The sequence below is a fragment of the Hemiscyllium ocellatum genome, chromosome 17 (assembly GCF_020745735.1).
Source record: "Hemiscyllium ocellatum isolate sHemOce1 chromosome 17, sHemOce1.pat.X.cur, whole genome shotgun sequence".
In the NCBI taxonomy this organism is placed as follows: domain Eukaryota; kingdom Metazoa; phylum Chordata; class Chondrichthyes; order Orectolobiformes; family Hemiscylliidae; genus Hemiscyllium; species Hemiscyllium ocellatum.
Genome location: NC_083417.1, coordinates 29,872,641 through 29,899,455, shown reverse-complemented (window position 1 = coordinate 29,899,455; position 26,815 = coordinate 29,872,641). Strand labels below are relative to the sequence as shown.

General features: G+C 39.9%; 1 protein-coding gene across 2 annotated transcripts in view; it reads left to right on the top strand.

Annotated features, from left to right (window-relative positions):
* The window catches only part of cdh31 (cadherin 31), a 46,793-nt gene that overhangs the window by 15,518 nt on the left and 4,460 nt on the right, over positions 1–26,815 (top strand). Inside the window, exons 3-14 of one of the 2 annotated variants that reach the window (XM_060838034.1) lie at positions 2,900–3,093; positions 3,408–3,560; positions 5,377–5,532; positions 8,004–8,148; positions 8,714–8,886; positions 11,490–11,618; positions 12,029–12,211; positions 13,535–13,779; positions 15,223–15,365; positions 16,800–17,024; positions 18,470–18,694; positions 24,032–24,162. In XM_060838034.1, coding sequence (XP_060694017.1) covers positions 2,900–3,093; positions 3,408–3,560; positions 5,377–5,532; positions 8,004–8,148; positions 8,714–8,886; positions 11,490–11,618; positions 12,029–12,211; positions 13,535–13,779; positions 15,223–15,365; positions 16,800–17,024; positions 18,470–18,694; positions 24,032–24,162 — 2,102 coding nt within the window. Of the gene's footprint in view, positions 1–2,899; positions 3,094–3,404; positions 3,561–5,376; positions 5,533–8,003; positions 8,149–8,713; positions 8,887–11,489; positions 11,619–12,028; positions 12,212–13,534; positions 13,780–15,222; positions 15,366–16,799; positions 17,025–18,469; positions 18,695–24,031; positions 24,163–26,815 lie in introns of both variants that reach the window. The other variant, XM_060838033.1, reaches the window with a different exon arrangement.

The window sequence follows — 26,815 nt, the reverse complement described above, 5'->3', positions numbered from 1 at the left end:
TCCTGACTCTTCGTTGAATTGGATAAGAAATTGATCCATTAGAGCTGTTCTAATTTTCTAATTTCTTAAGTATCTTGTTAAACCACAGGAACTATGGTGTTAAATCAAGTCCTTTTTGAATTGAGGCAATTCCACATCAAGAAGAATTGTTCATGAGCTGTTTCACAGTGGTGAAGGAATAGCATTAACCATTCATTATGCTTGTGCTGTCCGTAGACCTTTAGTGAATCTTTGAGAGACAAATTAGAACTTTTCTAGAATTTCTTCTCTGCTTACATCTCCTTCTAAAGGAGGTCTGTTGCGAGTGAACAAAAAAAACCATTGAGACTTTTTCATTGTCATGTTGAAGAATTCTTACCAAGACACTGTCAAACCAGAAGGTATAAATTACGGTATTGCATTTAATTTAGAATAAAGTACAAAAAGCAAGAAATAATAGAAGTAGAAAATTATTTTCCATTTTTTTTAATTCAACAATCATGAAATTCTGAAGAAATGATTGTCTGCGTGAGTTTCTTAACCAGTAAAGTTGCTTGGCAGTAATTAAGACTGATCATACTTTTATAAATTGATACACACCTGAATAAATTCAACAACAACACACAACCTAATGTTCTTCATGTTGCATTGCCAAACATTTCTGATGTTTTACAATCACGAGACTTTTGGAGGAACAGGGAAAAACAGACTAAGACTTCTGAATTACCATATTTAATGCTAACTGGTTATTAGCTGAGAAATGGAGACAGAAAGTTTAAGTGATTCCTGTTGTTAATTTGGGGAGACATGCTGCAGTATTTAATTTTAAATTTTCAGATTTCCTGCTAGCCTTAAATTTTCTTCCCCGGATACTAGTGGTGCGTCTTTGCAAAAACTGCAGTGAAAAGTATCCCCCCCCCATCCCTCATGTGCAGAAGCTTTCAGGGAAACACAATTTGTTATTTTTCTTTTGGTTGTGTATTTATTGATGGGGAGCAATTTTTTAACTACATTTAAAGCTCTATCCATTTCTGTAGTTTACTTTGTACAATGTAGATTCAGTTTGAATGTTTTGCCTTTCACTCCATCAATATAAAGAAGCTAATCTGTTTTTCCGATGGCTTGTCCAATTTAAATCTGTCATGAGGAAAATAGACTTATGGTTCAATACCTTGTCCACTCAGTGACTGATCTCATCCTAGATAGAGATAGGTCTTTTCATTTGATCTCTGTTCCTGTTGAATTGAAAGTTAAAAGGCACCTTGTGTTCTTCTGATGACTCTGTTGCAATTCATTTTTCAAGTACACATGTGTTGACATATGACAGTAGCAACAGGCTTACCTTTGTCTCCTACAATTGAGCAGTCTGTTGATACTGACTATCCAAACACTCCAATGTGAATTACCGCTTTGGTACGATAATGGAGGTTGTCTACAGAATGTGCTCCAAGTACTGGCAACTTCACAAGGACTGATGGAAAAACTTGGGAGACCAATAATGTAACTAAAAGTTTAAATGTGGTATGAAATTAAGTGCTGGGCAAGAAGATTCTTGGGTGACCTTCCTGACTGACTGACTACCAATTAAGGTCATACATGGCCTATTCATGGCTACTTGAGGATTTTCCCACACCACTAACTAATTTGAACATTCTCCTTTCTGCCATAAAAGCATTTGGACTCCGTACTCACTCTGATTTTCTCTCCTTAGATACTGCTAGATATGCTGGGCCTCTCTAGCACTTACTGTTTTATATTTCAGATCTCCACCATCCAAAGTACTTTGCTTTTAATTGAGAAAGGTGGTTGTTTCCCAGTTTGGGGGAAAAATACTGACCACCTTTGCTGGGTTGAGGGTGTGGAGGGTTGGTGGCTCCATTCGGAAGCTAATGGGGGCATGAATGTGGCTACTGAAGGTTAGTCCTTGCCTCCAATCCTCTTGATTCCTACCTCTTGGCAAGACTTGCCTTTTCAGCCCTTAAAAGCTTTGTCCTGTAGTGGCAAATAGTGGATATGGAAAGTAACTTCTGGCAGGTGGAACTTCAATATCAAAACTTACGATTTGCTGAGAAACTTGCCAGTCAGTTCTCAAGTGGCTGATTGGAGCTTGTCTTCATGAGGACAAGAATCCATCACCACTGAAGACTCTCGCTCCCATTCCCAGTGCATGGACGACTATATCTTAGCCATAGTCTGTGTTGGGTTAATCTCATGCGATAATAAGGGGTTGCAATTGATCAGCAATGGGGATTTTGATTACTTGTGCCTCAATTTCAGGCAATGACAGGATCACCATCTTGACTTGCATTTCCTTTATTTATTATAATTGCTTCATGCCTAGGCTCTAAGCTCTCTCATTCCTTTGGTGTAGCCCTCTACCTTGCTAGTCCCCATTAGATAGCCCTGAAAACATACCCCTCTGATCAAGCTTTTGGTCATCTGACCTAATGTCTACTTATTTGGTTTAGTGTCACACTTCATTCTCTAAGGCTCCTGTGAAGCACATGGATATTTTCATTGTATTAGTGGTGCTACATATACACCAGTTTCTTAATACTCCAATAACACTCCCTCATTAATATTACTCATTTAGGTGTGTATCTATGGCATGTGTCTGTGATTGGAATTAGAATCCAACAAATTGTCACTACTGCCACAAGGAGAGAAACAAAATAAATCACAAAGATTTAAAACTGTAGGAATGTATGTTCTGCTGGGAATATTAAACCCATGGTGAGAATTCGGTTGTATTTCATGATAGGTAATAGCAGTGCAAAGTCCACCTAAAAGGAACATTGACTTTGGAATGGCAGTCATAAATAAAGTTATGATGTGTACCAGTCATAAATAAAATTATGATTTATTCACTGCTGGTGGGTTGGTCTGAAAAATTTATTTCTTTCAATTTTTATTTTAATAGTTCACTTTGACTGCAGTGGACAGAAAAATGTGACTTTTGAAATTAATGATCCACGCTTCAAAATATACAACGATGGAACAGTGTCTGTTCAAAAGCTGATGTCCCCAGAAAGCCATGCAAATTTACTTGTTACTGCACGTAGTGAGGATGAGGAATGGGATGCTACTGTTACAGTTCTCATAAATAGAAAAAAGGTAACTTGTTTTTCGTGGAAGTGAATATCTTCTACCATTTAGTGCTGTGAACACATTACAGCCACATCTTCAGAGAAGAGCTATGACTACTGTAATTTTCATGCGATTTTCTCAGCAAACATACACTTTTTATACTGGGAACTATCCAGATATAACCCCATTTCATTTTATTTTAGCAATTGTAGCAAATTGTTAATATTTTATTCTAAATTTAATTCTATAACATTTAAATGTATTCGTTCTTTTTGGTTTTTGAGAGATTTTACCCAAAAATTGAGTTCACTGTCAAATGCCCTGATTTTGTATTTTAGCAGAAAATCTCTGCTGATAATTCTGGGAAAGTCCTGATTATGCGGTCTCAACGTTCATCAGGTGCATCCCTGAGAAGGAAGAAGCGAGAATGGATAATTCCTACTATCAATTTTCCAGAAAATGAGAGAGGAGACTACCCAAAATTTGTGATACAGGTTTGTTTTTACCTTTCATAAATGTGATACAGGAATCCCAGCTGTCCGAAAGTAGAGCGTTCCTATGAAACTATGAAGTGGCACAAAGCAAAAAAGCACTAATTTATATGGAGGAAAACTTCACCTTTTCTCGTAAAATCTTCTTTTGCTAACTTCAGTTAGCAAAAACAGGTACTGATGTAGATCTTTTGTAAAATGAACTTTCGAATGCAGAGGATACCTGTATATCAATTTTCTGCAGCAACACAGAGTAACTGCACCAATCATTCACAGATTGACCCCTTGAAGATGGTGCATGCACAGATATACAAAGCAAATTTAAGGTAAAAACAGGCTGCACGCAATGAAGAGAGAAATGTTACTCTGCTATTTTCTAAACTTTAACTCCGTGAAAGTTGTTTCATGTTCAATGCGTTGCCATCTCTCTGGTTATTTCAGACTTCAAATAACCTTTCTGAACTGAAAAGGCAGGGTATACAAATAAAATAGGAAAACTATGATAGCGAAAACAAAACTGAAGGCTTGTCCAGCAACCAACTCTGACCAGTTGGAAGAACCTGTCAATGAAACATTGCAGACCATTAAATTTTGCAAGCATTTCTGGTTTTTAATTGCTTTTCTCAGCTGGTCTTCTATGAAATCAAAACAGGATTTCCAACATGTTTTTGAACTACATGTTTTAGACTTTTATAACCACCTGACTAAAACCTTTTACTGTCTACATGCAGTGAGGAGACCTACAGGCTTGTAGTTTGATATTTTCCAAAACTGTCAGACAAATTTAAGTTTAATCTTTGCAATGCGTCTCGAAGTGGCTACTTTCCTCCACTAATGATTTGTCGCTATTTCTTCATTTCTATAAGTAGATTACACACATTGCAATCATAGTTTTGGAATTTTTCCAAAAAAACTTCTTCACAAAATATGCAAATATTGGTAGCAATATTTTGAAGCTGTTCTTAGTTTTTCAAAAACAAATTACTAGAAAATGTGGCTGGACTTTTTCCATTTAAGCATTGTACCAACTGATGACTTCTTTATAGTCATAGATATACAGCACGGAAACAGACCCTTCAGTCCAACGCGTCCATGCCAACCAGCTATCCCAACCCAATCTAATCCCACCTGCCAGCACCCAGCCCATATCCCTCCAAACCCTTCCTATTCATATACCCATCCAGATGCCTTTTTTGAATGTTGCAATTGTACCAGCCTCCCCCACTTCCTTTGGCAGCTCATTCCACACACGTACCACCCTCTGCATGAAAAAGTTGCTCTTTGGGTGTCTTTTATATCTTTCCCTTCTCACCCTAAACCTATCCCTCTAGCTCTGGACTACCCCACCCCAGTGAAGAGACTTTGTCTGTTTGTCCTATCCGTGCCCCTCATTATTTTATAAACCTCTATAAGATCACCCCTGTTCAGCCTCTCCCTATAGCTCAAATCCTCCAACCCTGGCAACATCGTTGTAAATCTTTTCTGAACCCTTTCAAGTTTCACAACGTTCTTTTACGATAGGAAGGAGACCAGAATTGCACGCAATATTCCAACAGTGGCCTAACCAATGTCCTGTACGGCTGCAACATGACCTCCCAACTCCTGTATTCAATACTCTGACCAATAAAGGAAAGCATACCAAATGCCGCCTCCACTATTAATAATATCGGAAGGATGAATCTTGATGTAGTAGATTATTTTTCAAGCCCAAAGTTTCTCTTATTCATCATTTCAATGCCAAATCCACTAGCCCTGGTAAAATTGTGACTTGGGACTAAGGGCTGTCAAAATGACATACTCAGAATTTTTTTTTTTGCAGATAAAGTCCAGTCGGCAAAAAGAAATCGCTCTACGGTATTTTATCAAAGGACCTGGTGCTGATGAGCCACCTCGGGGCTTGTTTACTATAAAGAGTGATGATGGTTCAATTAGTGTGCATTCACCTCTAGACAGAGAGCAAAAAGATTCATACAAAGTGAGTTTCATTTATTCAAATTTTCGAGGTTGTGCTGTCTTTATTGCAATTATCTTTGCTACTTTCAGTTATCGCTTTGCATTAAGCCAGTAATCAGTCCTGTATGCTGAATATATTGGTCTTGCTTCATAAGCTGGGGCTACTCCATTTAACTGGAATATTATAATTGTGGGAGAAGTTCAAAGTCTGTGTAACAGCACCATTAAACACAATCACTGGGAATGTATTTCTGCATACATTCCAATTTATAATCTAGCAAAGGTTGACAAAACCAGCTTCAAACCAAAGCCTGACTGCTCCAGATAAAGGTGCATACGCTAAATTGAGACATTTCTTTGTCTTTGAGACTTTGGGAATATACATAATATCAGATTTTTATGCACTAGAGAAGAAACTAGTTTTGAGCGGATTTGTAGCTCAGGTTGAGGTTCTGGGTGTAGGTTTGTTCGCTGAGCTGGCAGGTCCGTTTTCTGATGTTTTGTCATCAAACAGTGAGCCTCCAAATGAAGCACTGGTGGTGTAGCCCACTTTCTAGTCATATGCTTGAGTTTCTTTCGATTGATGTCATTTAGTCATGACATCACTTTCTGTTTTCCACTGGGGGTTGTAAATGGGATCCAAATTAGTGTGTGTTGATAGAGTTCGGTTGGAATGCCATGCTCCTTGGAATTCTCGAACATGCCTCTGTTTGGCTTGTCCTAGGATGGATGTGTTGGCCCAGTCAAAGTGGTGTGCTACCTCATCCATATGTAAGGCTACTAGTGAGAGATACTGTCACTAGTAGCCTTACATACAGATGATGAAGGACACCTCTTTGACTGGGACAACACCTCCATCCTAGGACAAGCCAAACAGAGACACAAGACTTCCATCAACAAACACATTAACTTGGATCCCATTTACCACCTCCTGGAGGGGAAAAAAAAACAGAAAATGACATCACCATAGGAAAAGATGTCACCACAGGAAATGACATCACCAATCCAAGGAAACTCAAACATATGACTAGAAAGTGGACAACAACACCAGTGCTTCATTCAAAGGCTCAATGAAGGTGTTACCTAGTATGGTGACAAAATGTCTGAAAATGAACCTTCCAGCTCAGTAAGCAAACCTACATCCTGGAGAAGGAACAATCCTTTTAAAAGGAATAAAACAGATGACAAAATGATTCTCAGTGAGTGATAGAGTCATGGGTGACTATTAGTCTTATGATGCCACAGGATATTGAATATTTAGTTAAGAACAATGTGTATTATATTTAAGCACACTTGATTATCACTTAACCCTTTTCTAGTAATGTAGGATCCCTTTAAGAAAGTTAAAGCACAAAGTTATACTCCTACAGGTTTATTTGGAAGCGCTAGCTTTTGGAGCGCTGCTCCTTCATCAGGTGGTTAAGGAACTCTGAAAACTAGTGCTTCAAATAAACCTGTTGGACTCTCACCTGGTGAGTGTTTTTAAGCATTTTTTTTCCTTTTCTAAATTTCTTGAAAAGACTGAACTTGCTTGTTTTTATCTTGTAGCAGTTTTATTTACATTTAAATAATTGAACAATGTGTGAGCCGTATTGTATTGGAATGAAGCTTTAATTTGTTGCAGACGTCTCCAATTCATGCTAATGATACAGGAGTGGCTGCTTTACAAATTTAAGTATAAGTAAATTCTGTAACTGATACTGTAAATTGTGAAGCAAAGCTTTTCAAGTTTCTTGCAATTTTGTTCCCCCAATATCATCCACTTTGGTCTAAGAAGAATATCTTCTCATTGTTCACAAATACTTGATGATCAAAATATCTATTAGTTTTTTTTTTAAGTGCAATGAAACAATCTCAGGCAGGGGAGTGTACAGATTTACTAACCCCCAAGACACAATCTACAAGGCCTAGATGTTCTGATGGTCAGATAATCATTTCTGAAGCACACTGGGAGTTGCGCACGGGGACCCTGCGGATTCTCTATCCTTGTAGATTGAAGGAATTTCTTGGGAAATTGAAGATTCCACTCAGCAACTCCTGGAACCATTTTTAAAAATCAGTTTTAAATTGGAGGTCTATATTAGTGAAGGAAATAACTACTCAGAAAAAGTTGGCGTCTTTGAAAAATGGTGATGTAGATTTTGAGGAACAAATCAAATGACCTCCACCCCAAACAATATCCCCACCCACATGATCACCTCCCCTTTCATCCCCAGCACAGTCCTGTTGTCAGACACAACCCACCTGTCCCACCTCCAACACCTCCCGTCCAACCTAAGCATGCCATCACTTTTATGCTGCTTCCTTGTCACCTTGCAGTCTTCTGTTATGAATCATAGTGGCACTCTGAGTTCACCATTTGTTGGAAAATGCGAGTCAGCTGACAAAACCATATGCTCTACAGATTTTTCATGGCATTTTTGGTGTTGAAGTTGTTTTGCAATTTTTTTTTCCAGTTATTCTAATAGTTTTATTTCTATCCCTTGTGTATAGCTGACAGCTATTGCAAAAGATTTGCAAGGAGTAATTGTTGAACAACCTGTAGACATAAAGATCAAGGTAATTGACCAGAATGATAACAGGCCCGAATTTACTACTTCAACATTCTATGGATATATCGCAGAAGGAGCGACACCAGGTAAATGGGCAATTTCAGTTTTCTTATTTTGGAAAACACCAGCTGGCATATTATTTTATACTGATACCTCAGTCTAAACTATATTAACTGATGCATTTTAGCCTATGTTTCTTAGAATTCCAACATTTTTATATAATTGAAATATAGTTTGAATGAAGATTGTAGACAAAAATCTCATTGAAATTTTGCCTGAGTGAAGAGTTTGCCATCACTCTTATTTTAAACTTTCAGATTTTGATTTGTTTCCTTGTAGCTACGATATATGTTGCTTTTTCAGAGCTGTTGTATGAAAATTTAATTACCTATTTATTCTGAAGCTTTTTGCCTTCTGTATGTATATTTTTCATGGCCCCTACTTGAGCTCAAAGTAGACTGAAACTTTAGTGACTCAGAGGGAGAGTTGCCTAATTGAATGAAAGCTTTAAACAAAGTTGCATTCACCTTATCAGATGGACTTGGAAATAGTGCTGTGAGATGTTTCGAGAAGAGCAGCGAATCACTATTTGGCAATGATCAATATGTCAGGTTTTATGTAACTGATGTAAGTTAACATTTGTTTTGGTAGGTACCTCCTTCATGAATGTAACAGCTACAGACAAAGACCAACCAGATACTGCGAATGGAATAATTAGGTACTCTATTGTGTCTCAAACACCGGAGTTGCCCAGCTCGCAAATGTTTACAATTAGTTCAGAAACAGGATTAATATCTGTGCAAAGTAGTGGACTTGACAGAGAGGTGAGTGATCATAGATAAATAAGCCTATTATGCAGTGATGAAGAGCTGATCACTAAAATGTTAAGCATCTTGTTGAGATGTAATGATCCCTCACTTGATGTGGTCTAATACTATAGCATAGGAGGTTGGGAGCATGGTGGAAATTGCATCATGCCCCTTTTTTTTGTTTTGAAGAAACTTTTTTTTGGGGTCCCTTCTAACTATATTTGAGTTTTTTGAAGTAACAAAGGATTGAGGACAGAGCAGTGGATGTAATCTATATGGACTTCAGCAAGTTGTTTGGCAAGGTTTTTCATGGTGGACTGGTTAGCAAGGTTAGATCACATAGAGTATAGGGAGAACTAAACACTAGGATACAGAACTGGCTTAAAGGTAGAAGACAGAGGGCGGTGGAGGGTTGTCTTTCAGACTGGATGCCTTTAACCAGTGGCGTGCCTCAAGGATCAGTGCTGGGTCCACTGCTTTTCATCATTTATATTAATAATTTGGATATGAACATAGGGGTAGACTTAGTAAGTTTTCAGATGACACCACAATTGGAGGAGAAAATGAGGGCTGGCGATGCAGGAAGGCCTTTTGCCCGAAACATTGATTCTACACTTCCTCGGATACTGCCTGAGTTGCTGTGCTTTTCCAGCACCACACTCTTGACCAAAATTGAAGATGTAGTGGACAGAAAAGAAGCTTAGAGTACAATAGGATCTTGATCAGGTGGGCCAATGGGATGAGGAATGGAGTTTAATTTAAATAAATGTGAGGTGTTGCATTTTGGAGACACCAATCTTAGCAGGACTTATACACTTAATAGTAAGGTCCTAGGGAGTGTTGCTGAACAAAGCGACTTTGGAGTACAGGTTCATAGCTCCTTGAAAGTGGAGTCACAGGTAGACAGGATAGTGAAGAAGGCTTTTAATATGCTTTCATTTATTGCTGAGAGCATTGAGTATCAGGATTGGGAGGTTATGTTCTGGCTGTCCAGAATGTTGGTTCGGCCACTTTTGGAATATTGTGTGCAATTCTGGTCTTCCTCCTATATGAAGGATGTTGTGAAACTTGAAAGGGTTCGCAAAAGATTTACAAGGATGTTTGCCAGGATTAGAGGCTGAATAGGCAGGGGCTGTTTTCCCTGGAGTGTTGAAGGCTGAGGGTTAACCTTAAAGATTTATAAAATCATAAAAGCATGGATAGAGTAAGTACACAAGATCCTTTCCCCAGGGTGGGGGAGTCCAGAACTAGAGGGCATAGGGTTTAGAGTGAGAGGGGAAAGATTTAAAAGGGACCTAAGGGGCAACATTTTCACAGAGAGGGTAGTACATGTATGGAATGAGCTGTCAGAGGAAGTGGTGGAGGCTAATACAATTGCAGCATTTAAAAGGCATCTGGAAGGGTACATGAATAGGAAGGGTTTAGAGGGATATAGGCCAAGTGCTGGTAAATGGGACTAAATTAGTTTAGGCTATCTGGTCGGCATTGACACATTGTACCGAAGGGTCTGGTTTCGTGCTGTGCATCTCTGACTCTATAATTGCTTTGCAATGATCACTAGTCCATTGGACATGTTCTAAATTGGGTGGCATGAATGTACAAAGGAAAACTTAGCTAAATATCAAAATCTGGAAATAAGACCAATAATTTTCTAAAAATGACTATCCTAAGGACTGGAGCCCACACTTTCCTACCTCCAATCTTGTTTGACAGAAACCATTTGGCAGGGGAAGAAGGTTTGAATAGCTGGGACTTACTTCAAGAATTCCCACCCCTTTTCCTGATACCCTTAATTTCAGTTGGTGCAGAATAGGGTGTGAATAGTGAGACAGCGCCAAGCCAGTTTCATTACGAGCTAGGCAACTCCTAGCCAGCTGCAGTTCCTGCAGAGCCTGACCGGTTTCACCAGAATTCCTGATTCATGGCCCCTCAAAGAAGTCATGCGTCAGAGTTTAGATGCTAAACGTGGATCTAAATGCTTGATAATGGGGATATTAGAGCAATCAGTGTGATTGGGGTTTGGAGGATCCAGTAGGAAGAATGTGGAGCTCTGGTTTATTTAGGGGTTGTGGTCAGGAGTACTGTCGAGTCAGGTGAGAGGTGCAGAGCATGATGAAGATTTGACTTGTTCGGGCTGAAATGAGTAGAGTAGTTGATGTGGGACCTATCAAACTGAGCCAGGAAAAAGATCTTGGAATTGATGTTTATAGCAAGTAATTAGGTTATTTTTCGTGTCATTGGTTTACCCAGACTCAGCCAGCACTCAAGCTAACTACTACAGGCACGCCAAAGTTGCAACAAGGACTGGAAATGTTTGCTCTGTTTTTATTTTGAAATGGATTAACAGCTGCTTCAAATGTGGGTAAAAATGCCTTTGTTTGTCCTTTTAACAAGATGGTGTCTGATGTGATTGTCAAAGTATGCACATACACATCCAAGAGTGCACATATGAAGCAACCTCTACCCATTCCAATGTCATTTTTAACCATTGTTTGTCAAACTGCCAGTAGCTGGAAATACAGGCATTAAGAGCTGAGATTACTTTGAGGATGACTTTTGACTGAGTGTATTACGTACTTACAAATTTGTTTTTTGTTCTTTTATTTCTCTCCTGTCAGTTGGTGAATAAATATACACTTATAATTCGAGCAGCTGATCTGGAAGGGGCCGGCATGTTTACTGACGCTAACGCAATAATCACTGTTACGGACACAAATGATAATGCTCCACAATTTGAGACTAAAGAGGTATTTGTTTTATGTAATGGGTCCGAGCTGTTTGCCTGAATGTTGTGATGGGTGGATTTGTCTGTTGCCTGTGAATTTTGGGTTCTAATCAAGATGTCCCAGATCATAATCCTGTACTCTTTGCTGCTAATGATTGAGATCAAGGTAGAATTGCCTGCAGTACTGCTCAAGGGACAATAGGCTCCCACATGATGAACAGTCATTTGAACAAAATGTTGAAGGTTGAATCCCTGGGAAGAATTCTCCAGTATTTCATTTTCCTTTAGGAGTAAAGCTGGATTTTGAATCTGAAGTAGGAATTGCTAACGGTTGTAAGGAGGGAGTAATTATCCCAGGAAACTCTGTTGAACTTGATCTTTTTTTTTGCTAAGCTGCTTCTCCCCCATGACTTCTATCTTTCTGACTTGCAGGTTGTTGTAGATGTTCGTGAAAATGAAAATGACTATGACGTAACAACTCTCTCAATAACTGACAAAGATGAGTATAATTCACTTGGCTGGAAAGCAAACTACAGCATCGTTTTTGGAAATGAGAGACAGCAGTTTGCGATGGAGACTGATTTGCACAATAATGGAGTCCTTAAGTTAGTTAAGGTAGAGCTTTCCATTTTGTTTGTCAACACCACACAGTTAGTTTGCAGGCAATTAAAAGTATTCTACATTTTGGAAATTAATTCAAACTGGCTGATTTTAGGTAATGCTTTTCAGAAGGCTGCGGAATGTTCTGCACATGCATACTTTGTGAAACACCTGGCCAAAAAACTTTGAATTTTCTCAACAAGAGGACATTTAAACTAACAAGTGCAAGTAATCCACTAAGTCCTTCCGTCATCACACTTTTGATACCCCAACCACATACACAAGATGCATTCTTGGGGAGAAAATTGCAAAAGACCATGATCAATATGCATGCAGACAGCAGGACAAAGGATCAGTTTGAAATCATCCTATGAATGCATGGGTTCATCAAAAAATGATATGTTTTCTTTTACCCATCCCAGATAAAACCACGAGCATTCCAGTTTCTTTGTGACAAAGAATGGTCAGATTCTTTGGGGCAATGGGCAACATTGTGTTGTATATGACCAACTGTTTGTTATACGTGGCATTATTAGAATCCTCTTGTGCCACACCAAACCATCATGCGTCTCTAACTCATCATACACATTTATCCATGTTTGAAGCACATTGTAGAGTGAGGCTATATAATTGGGCCATAATGACAGATCCAGTCACATTATACATCCTCCAGAGTATTTAATTTTATGCATTAAGATACTAGCATGCATCCTTGCATCTATTCTTCAAAGGTGAAAATGGATGAGATTGTATTTTGTCTGTACTATTAAGACTGTTAGATGACATTTAATGCTTTGCATATGAGGCCTCCATTTTGTTTTCTGTATATTTCAATCTGATGGTGAGCAGCCAGCAGGCTGGTCTGATAGTCAACAGAAGTGTCAGATTAAGTTTTGATAGTTAATTGTTGTAAATATTGTCTCATTACAATCCTGGCTCTACATATGTTACACAAGTTGACATAGAAAATCACAATTTCATCAGATGTCATAAAAACTGAGGAGGGGCAAGGTCCTATCCTCATAACGATCCCAGCCAGTTACAAAGTGACAAAGTGCAGACCAGCAACCAACACCAGGCTGCATCTTTATCACATACTAATACAAATTAGGGGAATTGGTCCTGCTTTTGTTTTTAACAAGGTCTGCAAAACTCTGAAAGTTATGCACTGGCGTTTGGTGGTGATATGAGTCTGACATCTTTTGGGGAAAGTGTCTCACCCACCCAAACCTGTTGAAAATAGAGCTGTGCCGTTCTGTTAATTTTCTGCTTTTACATTGGAATAATGCTTCTTTAGTATTGCATGCATGCATTAATTCAACCTTTTTCTCTATCCAGCCCTTGGATTATGAGAGGAGCAAATTGCATCGGGTAATTGTTGAAGTGAAGAATCAAATACCTTTGACCTCAACCATGCCACTTTCCTCTGCTACAGTCATCATCAATGTACTAGATGTAAATGAAGCACCAATATTTGATCCAGAAACTAAGAGAGACACAAAGCCTGAGAATCTACCAATAGGAAGTACAGTAACCTCGTGCTCCGCAAAGGATCCTGACAATGCTCAAGACCAAATAGTTCGGTATGAAATGGATTTTTAGGACATTTTTTCATGTAGTGATAACTTTCTATTTGCAGATGTCTGGTAAAATGTCTTGTACTTGTTAATTACAATTACTAATGCAGAAAGGTTCTAGCAGCCCATGGAACAACGTAATTAGTCAACGTTGAGTTATCCATGTCCTTCGCGTGGTTGCTTGCTACCTGTTTTTGGAAACATTTATATTTCATTCACTTATTACAAAAGTGTCTTGAATTGACTAGGATTTGGTCGCTTCGCAACCACTGATCGATCTTTCACAAGCGTTCACGATTTTAAAATTTATTTTATTTTCTCTTAGTCCTCCCTTAATCCTATATGCATGTGCCAATTTTTGTACAGGGATAAAAATAATTAAATTGACAATTTGATCTCCATTTTTATGTCTTTAAAATGTTGCAATCTGGCTTGCACTTTTGCTCAGCCCCACTATGGTGTCTTTTGCTGCTGAGCACAAAATTCAGGCTTTTGTATTTTACTTCTGCTTGGTGTTGCATGAAGTTTAATTCAATTAAATTACAATGCAGCTTTAGCCAATGATTGAGTCCTTATGCTTAATCTATAAGCGACTTCATCTTCCATATTTGTCATGACTGGAGAGGCCAGTGCAAGATCAGCAAGAATGTGTCTAAGGAACTGGCAGTTCATGTCATGGTCAGCTTTTTGATATGGATGATCATCAAATCAGATTTGCTTCCATGTGGCCTGTCAGCTGGAGCGTTTTCACACAACAAATCCTCTGTGGTACAAACATTTTTGAAAGGCTTGAGCCATCAAGTCTGGATGCACCTTTATACATGCTGATTGGAGATTAAGATCTCTGTATACTCTGGCATCGTTCTTCTATTGTATTATTTCTATCCACCTGTGTATTGTTACTTTTTTATTGTATAATCTTTAATTATGAAAAGGGGGGGAAATAAAGTACAGACAAAACTGTAGGTATCTCAAAGCTTCGGTGGGTTGAAGATGACTAATAGCAGTTTCTTTTTCTGTACATTTTTTTCCCCCTATTTTCTTAACCTGAATACTATGGAATTCCTTGCCCCTTTTAGAGTCCCACCTCCTTACTTTGCAAACATCACTGAATTGTGGTGGGATTTTAAATCCCAAACTTGGCTTTTATTTCTTGGTACTAAACAACCTTTAGTGCCCTAATCTTAATCTAACCATTGTTATCTGATTGCTTGCTTTAAAAGAAAAACCTACGCTTAATTAAGTTGTCCCAAAAGTACATTTTTAGACATGATTACCCAGTTTTGTACCTTGCTGCATGATTGTAATTCCATACTGAAGTATTTGACTGCTCCACTATGGTGAATTGGAATGAATGTATGTAGAGTTCAACAGGAAACTGTGCTTTGCCCCTTTTTCTGATTTTTAAAAGGGATTCGTGGTAACTTTTTTTCCAATTTTATTTTCCAGTTATCGAATGGGAAGTGACCCAGCAAAATGGTTTGAAATTGAGTCAGATACTGGTATCATTAAACTAGTTAATGAAATGGACAGAGAGTCTCCGTTTGTTGAGGACAGCAAATATACTGCAACAATACTTGCTTATGATAATGGTAAGTATAACTTTTTTGTGAGCAACCTCCATAATTTGTGTCTTTAATAACCTGGCAAACTTCGATGCTGACTGCTGCAATATTTCTCTACCTTATGACATAACCATGAGGAATTATGCAAATTGTCTTGGCTGATTTGAAAATTCTGTTTTTAAAAATGCATTTTAACACACGGTTGCTTTTGTGCACCATCTCCAACTTCCAGGCACCTTTGTTTAGGTCTGGCCAGCTGACCAGAAAATGTCTCATGTCATCTTTTAAAATCCTCTCTCAAATAGATGGTTCTGGCAGATCTGCAAACATTAGGTGGGACAGTCAAATACACAAAACACTGGGAAAAAATTTAATTTCCTCACCTTGCTTCTAAATCACACTGCTTGTCATGGAATATGTAGTGCATTTAAAATTTATCTCCACTGAAACCATATTGTCATAATGCCTACATAATTTTGGGTTGGAAATATCCAACACTGAAGCCCAAATTTAAATTTATAACTGTGATCAGCAAGCCTTTGGTGAGGAATATAGGCAATTGTGGCCTCCTTTCTTGAGTAACTTTAATGACCTACGCAAGTATTAACTTTTTGCCACCTCATTGCTTTCGGAAATAGAAACTTTTCTGTTTCCAATTTCGTTCATCCATCTTCAATTAAGGCAGTTAGACCACTTTTTGATCCAGTGGGAAAGGCATGAGTAGTTTTTAATCTGCTTTATGCAAATTGTGCTACCCTCTGTGTGACAAGACTTTTTAAAAAGTGTAAATGATGCCCATTATTTTGAAAGTTTGAATTTTATGACTTACAGCAAAAACAGTTGCGGTGGAAACCTTTTGGCACAATTTGTAACAGAAGGTTGCGTATAAACAAAAAGGTGAAATGGAAGTCAAAATACTATAACTGCAGAGTTCTAGTAACCCTATTTGGTTTCTCATTGTTTTGGTGGACCACAGTAATATAGCCACTCAATGCGAACATGGGAATTCCCTTGGGTTTTGGTGAATTATGTACATAGAAATACCCCCTTGATGCACTTGATATTTATGTTGTTTCGCATAAGAAAATAGAAGCTTCAGTTTTCAGTCTTTAAAAGATTGCAACTGAAGTGGAAGTGTGGCAAACTTCTAATGGAAGAGAAATCTAGCACATTCACATTGTGATAGCAGTTCGAGGAAGCACGGGTTTGGTCTGGGGAAAATCTTCAAGTTCTTTTCTCGTGCATGGAATAGGATAAGCAGCAGAAGCAACAAAGAGTCATTTAACATAAATCTGATGCTGTGAAGGATGAGACTTTTGGGGCCCTTCCTGCATAAGATGGGTTGAATGATTGATTGTGCAACCACTATGGATGATACAAAGATGCATCAAGTGATTCAGTTGAGTATTGAACTTCTATCAATTCTTGCTTTAGGATTCAGAATTTTATTTGTTTCCACAGGTTCTCCATCTGCTACTGGTACTGGGACCCTCATTCTGCAGCTTGAAGATGTCAATGACAATCCCCCAATTGCTATTGCGTCTACAACCCTTGTGTGCAACCATAATCCACTTCCTGTCAATGTAACCATTATGGACAAAGACATCCCACCCAACACTTTTCCTTACGTTGTGCAGCTAACTCATGGAGCTGAGAGTAACTGGACAATCAAACACATGGAAAATGGTAAGCAGCTTATATTCAAAAGGATAGCCTTTTTCAAAAAATGAATTCTTTATTTTCCTCTTTTTTTTCTTTCTATTTCAAACTTTTTTCTTTCCATCTGAATGTGTCGACAGCTTGTGGTACATCCCCTTGGGTTTCTGTTGGGATTTGCTCGAGAATTATTAGCAGAAGTGATTATTTGGGCTCCTCAAATCCCTACTCCCATATCCATGTGCACTTACCTAATGCCTTTGACCTCACGAAGCATCTCAAAATGCTTAACAAATGGGCACAAAGAATTAATGTTAAGCTGAGAACAGACAGAATGGGAGAAATGACTGAGAATTAGATCAAACACCCTTTTTTTTTAATATAGTGCTATCAGAGAGGTTCCTTGTGGCTTTTTCTGCAAACATAATGTAAGGGGAGGAGAGACTTAAAGAGCTAATGTTGGAGAATTCATGTTTGAATGTTTTCAGATTGCAAAAATCGTAAAAATTGAGTAATCCGAAAAGGATTCCTAACTGACCTGCCAATCTCGATCATTCTAAATTGAGCTTGATCATTCAACAGAAAATCTACTATCTGTATCTGTGCCTTTTTGGCTTGTGAATGCAATTAAATTGCCAATCAAGAACTTTTGGCTTTGGGAGATGAGATTTAAGGAACACCTAAATGCTAAATTAATATGGACAGCAGATGGGATTGCACTGTTCAGTTGATCTCTGGAAACTTTGCAAACCAAGATTTGATTCCCTTCTAACTTAATGTCTGACTGGAAGCGGTAGTTGAATGCAAAAATCCAATTTCTCCTGCGTGGTCCGAAGCTGGTAATAATGAGTTGCACATGGAGGATACGCAACTATACATTGTCCGCAGTGATTGGCACAAATTTCTGAAGGACTGGGTACCACAGCACTCTAGCCAACTTTTTAATTTTAAGGATTAACTTACTGCAGTACTGTTTAAAATCCCCTGAAAAACAACTGATGCTATTAGTGTGCCTGAATAAGATGACTACATTTGAGAGTGGCATCCTGCCTGAAATGGGAGAAGACAGTGGTGTAGTGACAATGTCATTCAACTACTAGTCCAAATACCATCTGCTGTATGGGCAAGGCAGCTTAAATTTTAAATTAATAAATCAGAATTTGAAGTCTAGTTTCTGCGTTGGCAGCCAAAGGCCGATCATTAATTGTATCAGTTGGGTTTTTATGACCATGTTCATCTTGTTCTAGGGAAGGAAATCTGTCATCCTTGCCTGGCCTACATGTAACTCCAGATCCATGACTGGTTGGCTCTGAACTGACCTCTGAAATGGCCTAGCGAGCTACTCCGTACAAGGGTTATTAGATGTGGGCAATAAATGCATACCTTGAAAAGAACATTCTTTAAAAAAGACAGTGAGCTTATTTTCAGGATTGTTAAAGTATGTCAGTTTTTTTAATGTTTTTATCCCTTTTTAGCTGAAGTGGTAATGTTACTACTGCAGAAAACTGTAGAGCCTGGCCGATATGAAGTCCCTTTAAAAATAACAGACAGTGGAAGGCCACCGCTGTCTCAACTCACAGGACTGTCGATAGAAGTTTGTGACTGTCATGAAAATGGAGGATGTAAAGAGAGGATAGCTGGAGCTGCATTTGGAATCTCTGGCATTTTGGCTATTCTGGGTGCCATTTTAGCATTGCTGCGTGAGTATTGTCCACATACAGATTAAATTTTTTGTATTTCAAAAATTAGCTTCATAATCTGCACTCTTAAGTTTTCAACAATCAATGCTTTGGAGTAATTCTGATTTGTTGCTATTGGATTTCCCTTTTTGTCCCATAAGTACTCCATAATTCAAACTTTTGATACAATGATATTAAATTAGTGCCTGTAAGTGCTAAAGGTTCGAGGAATCGCCAGGATGTTACAGCACAGACTGAAGCCATACATCAGTGTTCCTATACTGGCTCGTTGAAAGAAATAACAAGTTTGTCTATTTTTCAACAACTTTCTGTAGAGCTCTGCAATTATTTCCTTACACTTTGCTGCCATCTCCACATGATGTACTCATTTGATGTCCTTTTGACAGTTGTTACGGAGTCTGCTCCCACCTTCATGCCCCACTCTCCACCCCCCACCTTTAGCCAATATATTCCAGAGTTTGTGCGAAGATTTGTAGCTCGGGTGCTCGTTGTTGTGGTTCTGTTCGCCGAGCTGGAAGTTTTTGTTGCAAACGTTTCGTCCCCTGGCTAGGCGACATCATCAGTGCTTTGGAGCCTCCTGCAAAGCGCTTCTTTGATGTTTCTTCCGGTATTTATAGTGGTCTGTCCTTGCCGCTTCCTGTTGTCAGTTTCAGCTGTCCGCTGTAGTGGTTGGTATATTGGGTCCAGGTCGATGTTTGTTGATGAATGCCGTGCCTCTAGGAATTCTCTGGCTGTTCTCTGTCTGGCTTGCCCTATGATAGTGGTGTTGTCCCAGTCGAATTCATGTTGCTTGTTGTCGGAGTGTGTGGCTACTAGGGATAGCTGGTCGTGTCGTTTTGTGGCTAGTTGATGTTCATGTATGCGGGTTGTTAGCTGTCTTCCTGTTTGTCCTATATAGTGTTTTGTGCAGTCCTTGCATGGTATTTTGTACACTACACGAGCAAAACTAATGTTGGGTATCGGGTCCTTCGTTCTAGTGAGTTGTTGTCTGAGCGTGGCTGTTGGTTTGTGTGCCGTTATGAGTCCTAAGGGTCGCAGTAGTCTGGCTGTCAGTTCAGAAACGCTCCTGAGAGCGTTTCTGAACTGACAGCCAGACTACTGCGACCCTTAGGACTCATAACGGCACACAAACCAACAGCCACGCTCAGACAACAACTCACTAGAACGAAGGACCCGATACCCAACATTAGTTTTGCTCGTGTAGTGTACAAAATACCATGCAAGGACTGCACAAAACACTATATAGGACAAACAGGAAGACAGCTAACAACCCGCATACATGAACATCAACTAGCCACAAAACGACACGACCAGCTATCCCTAGTAGCCACACACTCCGACAACAAGCAACATGAATTCGACTGGGACAACACCTCTATCATAGGGCAAGCCAGACAGAGAACAGCCAGGGAATTCCTAGAGGCATGGCATTCATCCACAACTCCATCAACAAACACATCGACCTGGACCCAATATACCAACCACTACAGCGGACAGCTAAAACTGACAACAGGAAGCGGCAAGGACGGAAGAAACATCAAAGAAGCGCTTTGCAGGAGGCTCCAAAGCACTGATGATGTTGCCTAGCCAGGGGACGAAACGTTTGCAACAAAAACTTCCAGCTCGGCGAACAGAACCACAACAATATATTCCAGACCATCATAATATCTTGCTGCTTGAAGCAAGGGTAGGATGGGGAAATTTCCTAATTATCTGAATGTGAGGACCTCTGGCTACCAAATGTCTTGCCATTCAAGTTACCCTTCATGATTTGATTTAGATTAGATTACCTACAGTGTGGAAACAGGCCCTTCTGCCCAACAAGTCCACACCGACCCGCCGAAGCACAACCCACCCATACCCCTACACTTACCCCTTCACCAACACTACGGGCAATTTAGCATGGCCAATTCACCTGACCTGCACATCTTTGGACTCTGGGAGGAAATCGGAGACCCGGAGGAAACCCACGCAGATGCGGGGAGAATGTGTGGAGTTTGCACAGTCAGTGGCCTGAGGCGGGAATTGAACCCGGATCCCTGGTACTGTGAGGCAGCAATGCTAACCACCGTGCCGCCCACAATTTTGAACATCAATTAAATCTCCTGTTGCTACCCTCTGTTTTAAAGAGATCATCTCAAGATTTATTTAAGAATGGCTGGCTGTAAGGAAAAGCATGGGATCTGCAGATCTAATGAGTCTGGTATCACTGGTGGATAAGTTCTTGGTGATTCTGGAAGATATGATGTTCATGCAAGTGGAGAGGCCAGGAATGATTACAAATAGTCAGCATGGTTTTGTGCAAGAGAAATCATGTCTCTCAAACTTGAGTTTTATTTTTGAGAAAGTAACAAGAAGAATTATCTACTGCTCTGCCCTTAATGTTTAGTTGGACTTGAGTAAAGCCTTTTGAGCTTCTGCATATTTGACTAATTAATAAAGTTAAATCACATGGGTTTGCCAATTGAATACAAAATTGGCCAAACACTGAGAGTGGTGGTGGAGGCTTGTTTTTCAGACTGGAGGCTGGTGACCAGCAGTGTTCCACCAGGATCAGTGCAAGTTTGCTTGTGAATTATATAAAATTATTTGGATGAGAATATAGAAGGCATGGTTATAGGTTTGTGGATGATGCTAAGACTGGTAGTATAGTGGACAGTGAAGAAGGTTATCTAGAGATTACAAATAAATATTGATTACTTGAATCATTGGGCTGAGGAGTGGCAGATGGGATCTATCCAAATTAAATTGGACAAACGCAAGATATATTTTGGTAAAACAAGCAAGGACAGGATTTCAGAGATCCAAAACATGTGTTCTGCTATTCTTTACATGTCCTCTTTTAAAAAGCAACCAACATTCCTGAATAATTATGATGACATACTGTGCAGCTGTGGGCCAGCTTTACTATGACATGAGCAGAGTTTTGATGGAGATTGTTGCCTTGCATGCTACAAGAGGTAATTATAGAAAATGTTCGAAAGAATCTTTGGACCTGGGTCTCTGTCAGGCACAAATTCAAACCTGATCTATGTAGACTTTGGCCTACACTGATATTAGTGAGAACAGCATTGACCTTGGTTGTCATGTTTGACAGAAGGATAAATAGAACCTATGTTTTTGAGGTGTTTTCTATGATTTAGGGCTTAAAAGTGCTTGACACCCAATAATGAATTTGTTGAAATGAGCTCTGTAAATTAATGTTGGAAGTGAATTGGCCAATTTTTTTCAAATGGTGAAAGTGAGTACTGCAGATGCTGGAGATCAGAGCTGAAAATGTGTTGCGGGAAAAGCGCAGCAGGCCAGGCAGCATCCAAGGAGCAGGAGAATCGACCTTTTTGGGCATGAGCCCTTCTTCAGGAATGAGGAAAGTGTGCCAAACAGGCGAAGATAAAAGGTAGGGAGGAGGGACTTAGGGGAAGGGCATTGGAAATGCAGTAGGTGGAAGGAGGTTAAGGTGAGGATGATAGGCCGGAGTGGGGTTGAGGGCGGAGAGGTCAGGAAGAAGATTGCAGGTTAGAAAGGTGGTGCTGAGGTCAAGGGTTGGGACTGAGATCAGGTGGGGGGAGGGGCAGTGAGGAAACTGGAGAAATCGGAGTTTATTCCTTATGGTTTACTATAAACCAACCGACTCCCTCTAGACTACACCACCTCCCTCCCTGCCCGCTGTAAAAACGCCATCCCATATTCCCAATTCCTTCGTCTCCACCGCATCTGCTCCCAGGAGGACCAGTTCCAATACCGTACAGCCTAGGTGGCCTCCTTCAAAGACCTCAATTTCCCCCCAGACGTGATTGACGATGCTCTCCACCGCATCTCCTCCACTTCCCGCTCCTCTGCCCTTGAGCCCCGCCCCTCCAATTGCCACCCAGACAGAACCCCACTGGTTCTCACCTACCACCCCACCAACCTCCATATACATCATATCATCTGTCATCATTTCCGCCACCTCCAAACACACCCCACCACCAGGGATATATTTCCCTCCACTCCCCTACCAGCGTTCCGAAAAGACCACTCCCTCCATGATTCCCTCGTCAGGTCCACACCCCCCACCAACCCAACCTCCGCTCCAGACACCTTCCCCTGCAACCGCAAGAAATGCAAAACTTGCGCTCACACCTTTTTCCCCCCCACCCCCCCCGCTCCTTCCCTCCAAGGCCCCAAGGGATCCTTCCATATCCACCACAAATTCATCTGCACCTCCACACACATCATTTACTGCATCTGCTGCACCCGATGTGGCCTCCTCTATATTGGGGAGACAGGCCGCCTACTTGCGGAACATTTCAGAGAACACCTCTGGGACACCCAGACCAACCAACTCAACCACCCCGTGGCTCAACAATTCATCTCCTCCTCCCACTCCACCAAGGACATGCAGGTCCTTGAATGACTCCTCCATTGCCAGACCATAGCAACATGATGGCTGGAGGAAGAGCGCCTCATCATCTTCCGCCTAGGAATCCTCCAACCACAAGGGATGAACTCCGATTTTCTCCAGTTTCCTCATTCCACCTCTCTTTCCTCCCCCCCCACCCTCCCAACTTGTCTCTGTCCCAACCCTCGAACTCAGCACCACCTTCCTATTCTGCAATCTTGTTCCTGACCTCTCCGCGCCCACCCCCACTCTGGCCTATCACCCTCACCTTAACCTCCTTCCACCGATCACATTTCCAATGCCCCTCCCTACCTTTTATCTTAGCCTGCTTGGCACACTTTCCTCATTCCTGAAGAAGGGCTCATACCTGAAAGGTCGATTCTCCTGCTCCTCGGATGCTGCCTGACCTGCGTTTTTCCAGCAACACATTTTCAGCAATTTTTTCACATGCATGTACTGTCTGAAGAGAATCTTCGGGACAACATTTACTATTGTTGAAGGAGGTGGTGGTGAAGAAGACCAAGTTAGTGTCAGGGTTTAAAGTTTATAGCTTTTAAAGATCTGCTTATTGACTTGATTCCAGTGACTGTGTGCAGAATATATTTTCTACAAAGGGTTCACTTATGTCTAGTGTAATATGGTGTAATATATCTAGTGTAAATGCCAAAGGCATTTCCTTTATTGAATTCAACATTTGGTGGGGATGTGGAAGATCACCCATTCTAATCGGTGCTTTTTTTTTCCCTTTGTTTGGTTTCTACAAAGTAATTAATTCAATTTGACAAGTAGCCAATGATTTCATGTGTGCTGTTTGGTAGTATAATTGGTCTGTGCGTTGGGCTGCTGAAATGCTGTTGTATTCATGAGCATTTAAGCCTTTTAGATGTCTGTGTTTCTGATGTCAAATGCATGATCTGAGATTTTATGTTTTAAATTCTGATATTTTTCTCTTTCAGTCTTGGTGCTGCTGCTTCTGCTATTTGTGAAAAAGAGGCGGAATGTCAAAAAGGAGCCTCTACTGCCTGAAGAGGATGTTCGGGACAACATTTACTATTACGATGAAGAAGGTGGTGGCGAAGAAGACCAAGTAAGTGTCAGGGTTTAAAGTTTATAGTTTTTAAAGATCTGCTTATTGATTTTACTCTGCACACTCGCAGTGGCATCTACTTTCTACAAAGGGTTCACTTTTATGTCTAGTGTAATATGATTGCATTAGTTCATATATTTGTTAGACACTGGACCTACTATTCACAGCTGACCTGTGCTCCTCCAAATAGAACTGCATTGTTAAATACGAATCTTGTCATGAAAGATGGTAATATGGATGTACCCTGTGAGAATGTAAATGTCCCATCCATAAAAGGAGGAATCTAAGCCACTTGAGCTGGACTAAATGAACTACGTTTTCAAAAGGGTCTGACTAATGTACTGTCAGTTCTATACTAAGTTATAAATCACTACGAAAGTTGAAACTTGAATGGCGATCAAACTCGGAAAAAGTGCAAATTCAAAAGCTTGAGTGTAGTAATGGGAGAGAAAGACTGAAGTCTTTGATCTATGGAAACAAATTAATTGTAACAAGTTCTTCTTTACAATAATTTTTTAAATGTTCAAAATCCAGACTCAGGAATTTAATTGAGGTGTAGAATTGTTTGAATGTCACATTCAGATTAACTGTTCTTTTTATAATAGTTTGAAATGGCCACTTCCTCCTGAAGAAATTGTCAGTGACTTTTTTTTCATCTAGAATGAGTAGAAGACACTCAAACTATTTGAAGATCTCTTGGACAAGTAGCTCATATATTTGTGGAGCATCAGGGTTGTTCTCAGTCAAAACCATTGTACTTTGATAGCACACTTGCAGTATAGCTTTGACATGCCTAAATGGTGTTCCAGCATTGTTGGTACTGCACCAGTAGCCTTCAGTTTAGAGCTATAACAGATTCCAGTATTCAATTCCATAGATTTGTAAAGAAACATTGAAAATATCGGGTCAGGCAGTGTCTGTGGAAGCAAATGGAAATTTTCAGATCATCAGGATACAAAATGCCTCAAAATTGGATTGAATCCTTGAAACATTTGAACATTTGTATCTCAACCTGGGCAATATTTTTTTCAGTCTTGTTCAAAAGTAACATGTGAAATTAACAACTATCCAGGTACACCATCTGGTATTCTAGGATAATAAATTTGAATTGGTAAGCTTTTTTGTAATCCAGATGTTTTTCATAAATCGATAAAGCAATCACCGAAAAAAGCTGTTTTTAAACTACACTTTTCTTGAAACGATCTATTTTTGTTTTGGAATCTGAGCTATCAGTCATATGGGAATGACCAAATAAAATTCTGTGTTTTGGACATTAACTGGGAATGTATGTTTTAGAATTAAATTTTGGGTTTTGACTATTAAATATCTAAACTTATTGAATCCAAATTATCCAATATTCCACATCTAGGATTATCAACTTAGATTTAGAAGCATTGATTTTTTTTTTCATCTTGTTATTACACCAGTGTTTCTACCAGTTATCAGATTAGGCACCGGTGAAACTAAAATAGTGCCTGCTAGTCCTATCAATTTACAATGGCTTTTATGTACATTGATTTCTGAATAGGTTTGTGTCCTTATGGCCAAATTTGCATCAAGTTTCAAGTGAATCTGAGATCGAGAACACTGTTGCAGAAGGTCCTCAGGGACTCTAGGTCCAGATACTTCATATTGGACTTCCCATCAATTCAAGGCCATTATTGAGATGTTTGCTAATTGCATACTGTTTAGTACATTCACAGCCTCTTCTCCTGAGGCAGTCTGTGCTCATGTAGCAAGACTGAGTGACATTTCAGGCATGGGATGTTGAGTGGCAAGTTGCACTCCTTCCATGCACACCAGGCAATCACCATTTCCAAGGGAGAATATAACCACCTTTTTAAATTTTTGTTTCTCTGTGGTATTAGCAACTCTGAATGCCCATGATTGTCCAAAAATAGAAGTTTGCTGGAAAAGCTCAGTAGGTCTGGCAGCATCTGTGAAGAGAAATCAGAGTTAACATTTCTGGACTGGTGATCCTTCCTCAGAACTGGTCAACCTGATAGTCATCCTGTGGATCACCATTGAACAGTGCATTCATGTTCTTATGAACAGTGGCTAAAGGGATGGTGTAAGACAATAGACAATAGGCGCAGGAGTAGACCATTCTGCCTTTTTGAGCCTGCACCACCATTCATTATGATCATGGCTGATCCTCCTCAATCAGTATCCTGTTCCTGTCTTATCTCCATAACCCTTGATTCCACTATCCTTGAGAGCTCTATCCAACTCTTTTTTTCTTAAACGAATCCAGAGACTGGGCCCCCACTGCCCTCTGGGGCAGAACATTCCACACAGCCACCATTCTCTGGGTGAAGAAGTTTCTCCTCATCTCTGTCCTAAATGGCCTACCCCGTATTTTTAAGCTGTGTTCTCTGGTTCGGGACTCACCCATCAGCGAAAACATGTTTCCTGCCTCCAGAGTGTCCAATCCTTTAATAGTCTTAGGAGGGAATGCTTTAGTTTTTGGGCTATTGGGGCGACTTGTTGGATAGTGGGACCTGTACAACCTGGGCAAGTTAACCCTTCCTTCTTGCTGAGAGGCTTGCTAGTGCTGCAGAGGAGATTTCAAATTAATTTTTCAGGGGGTTGGAGCACAGAGGAGATGTAAAATTGGAAGCAAGGTATTATCAGAAATGGAAGGACTACTAGA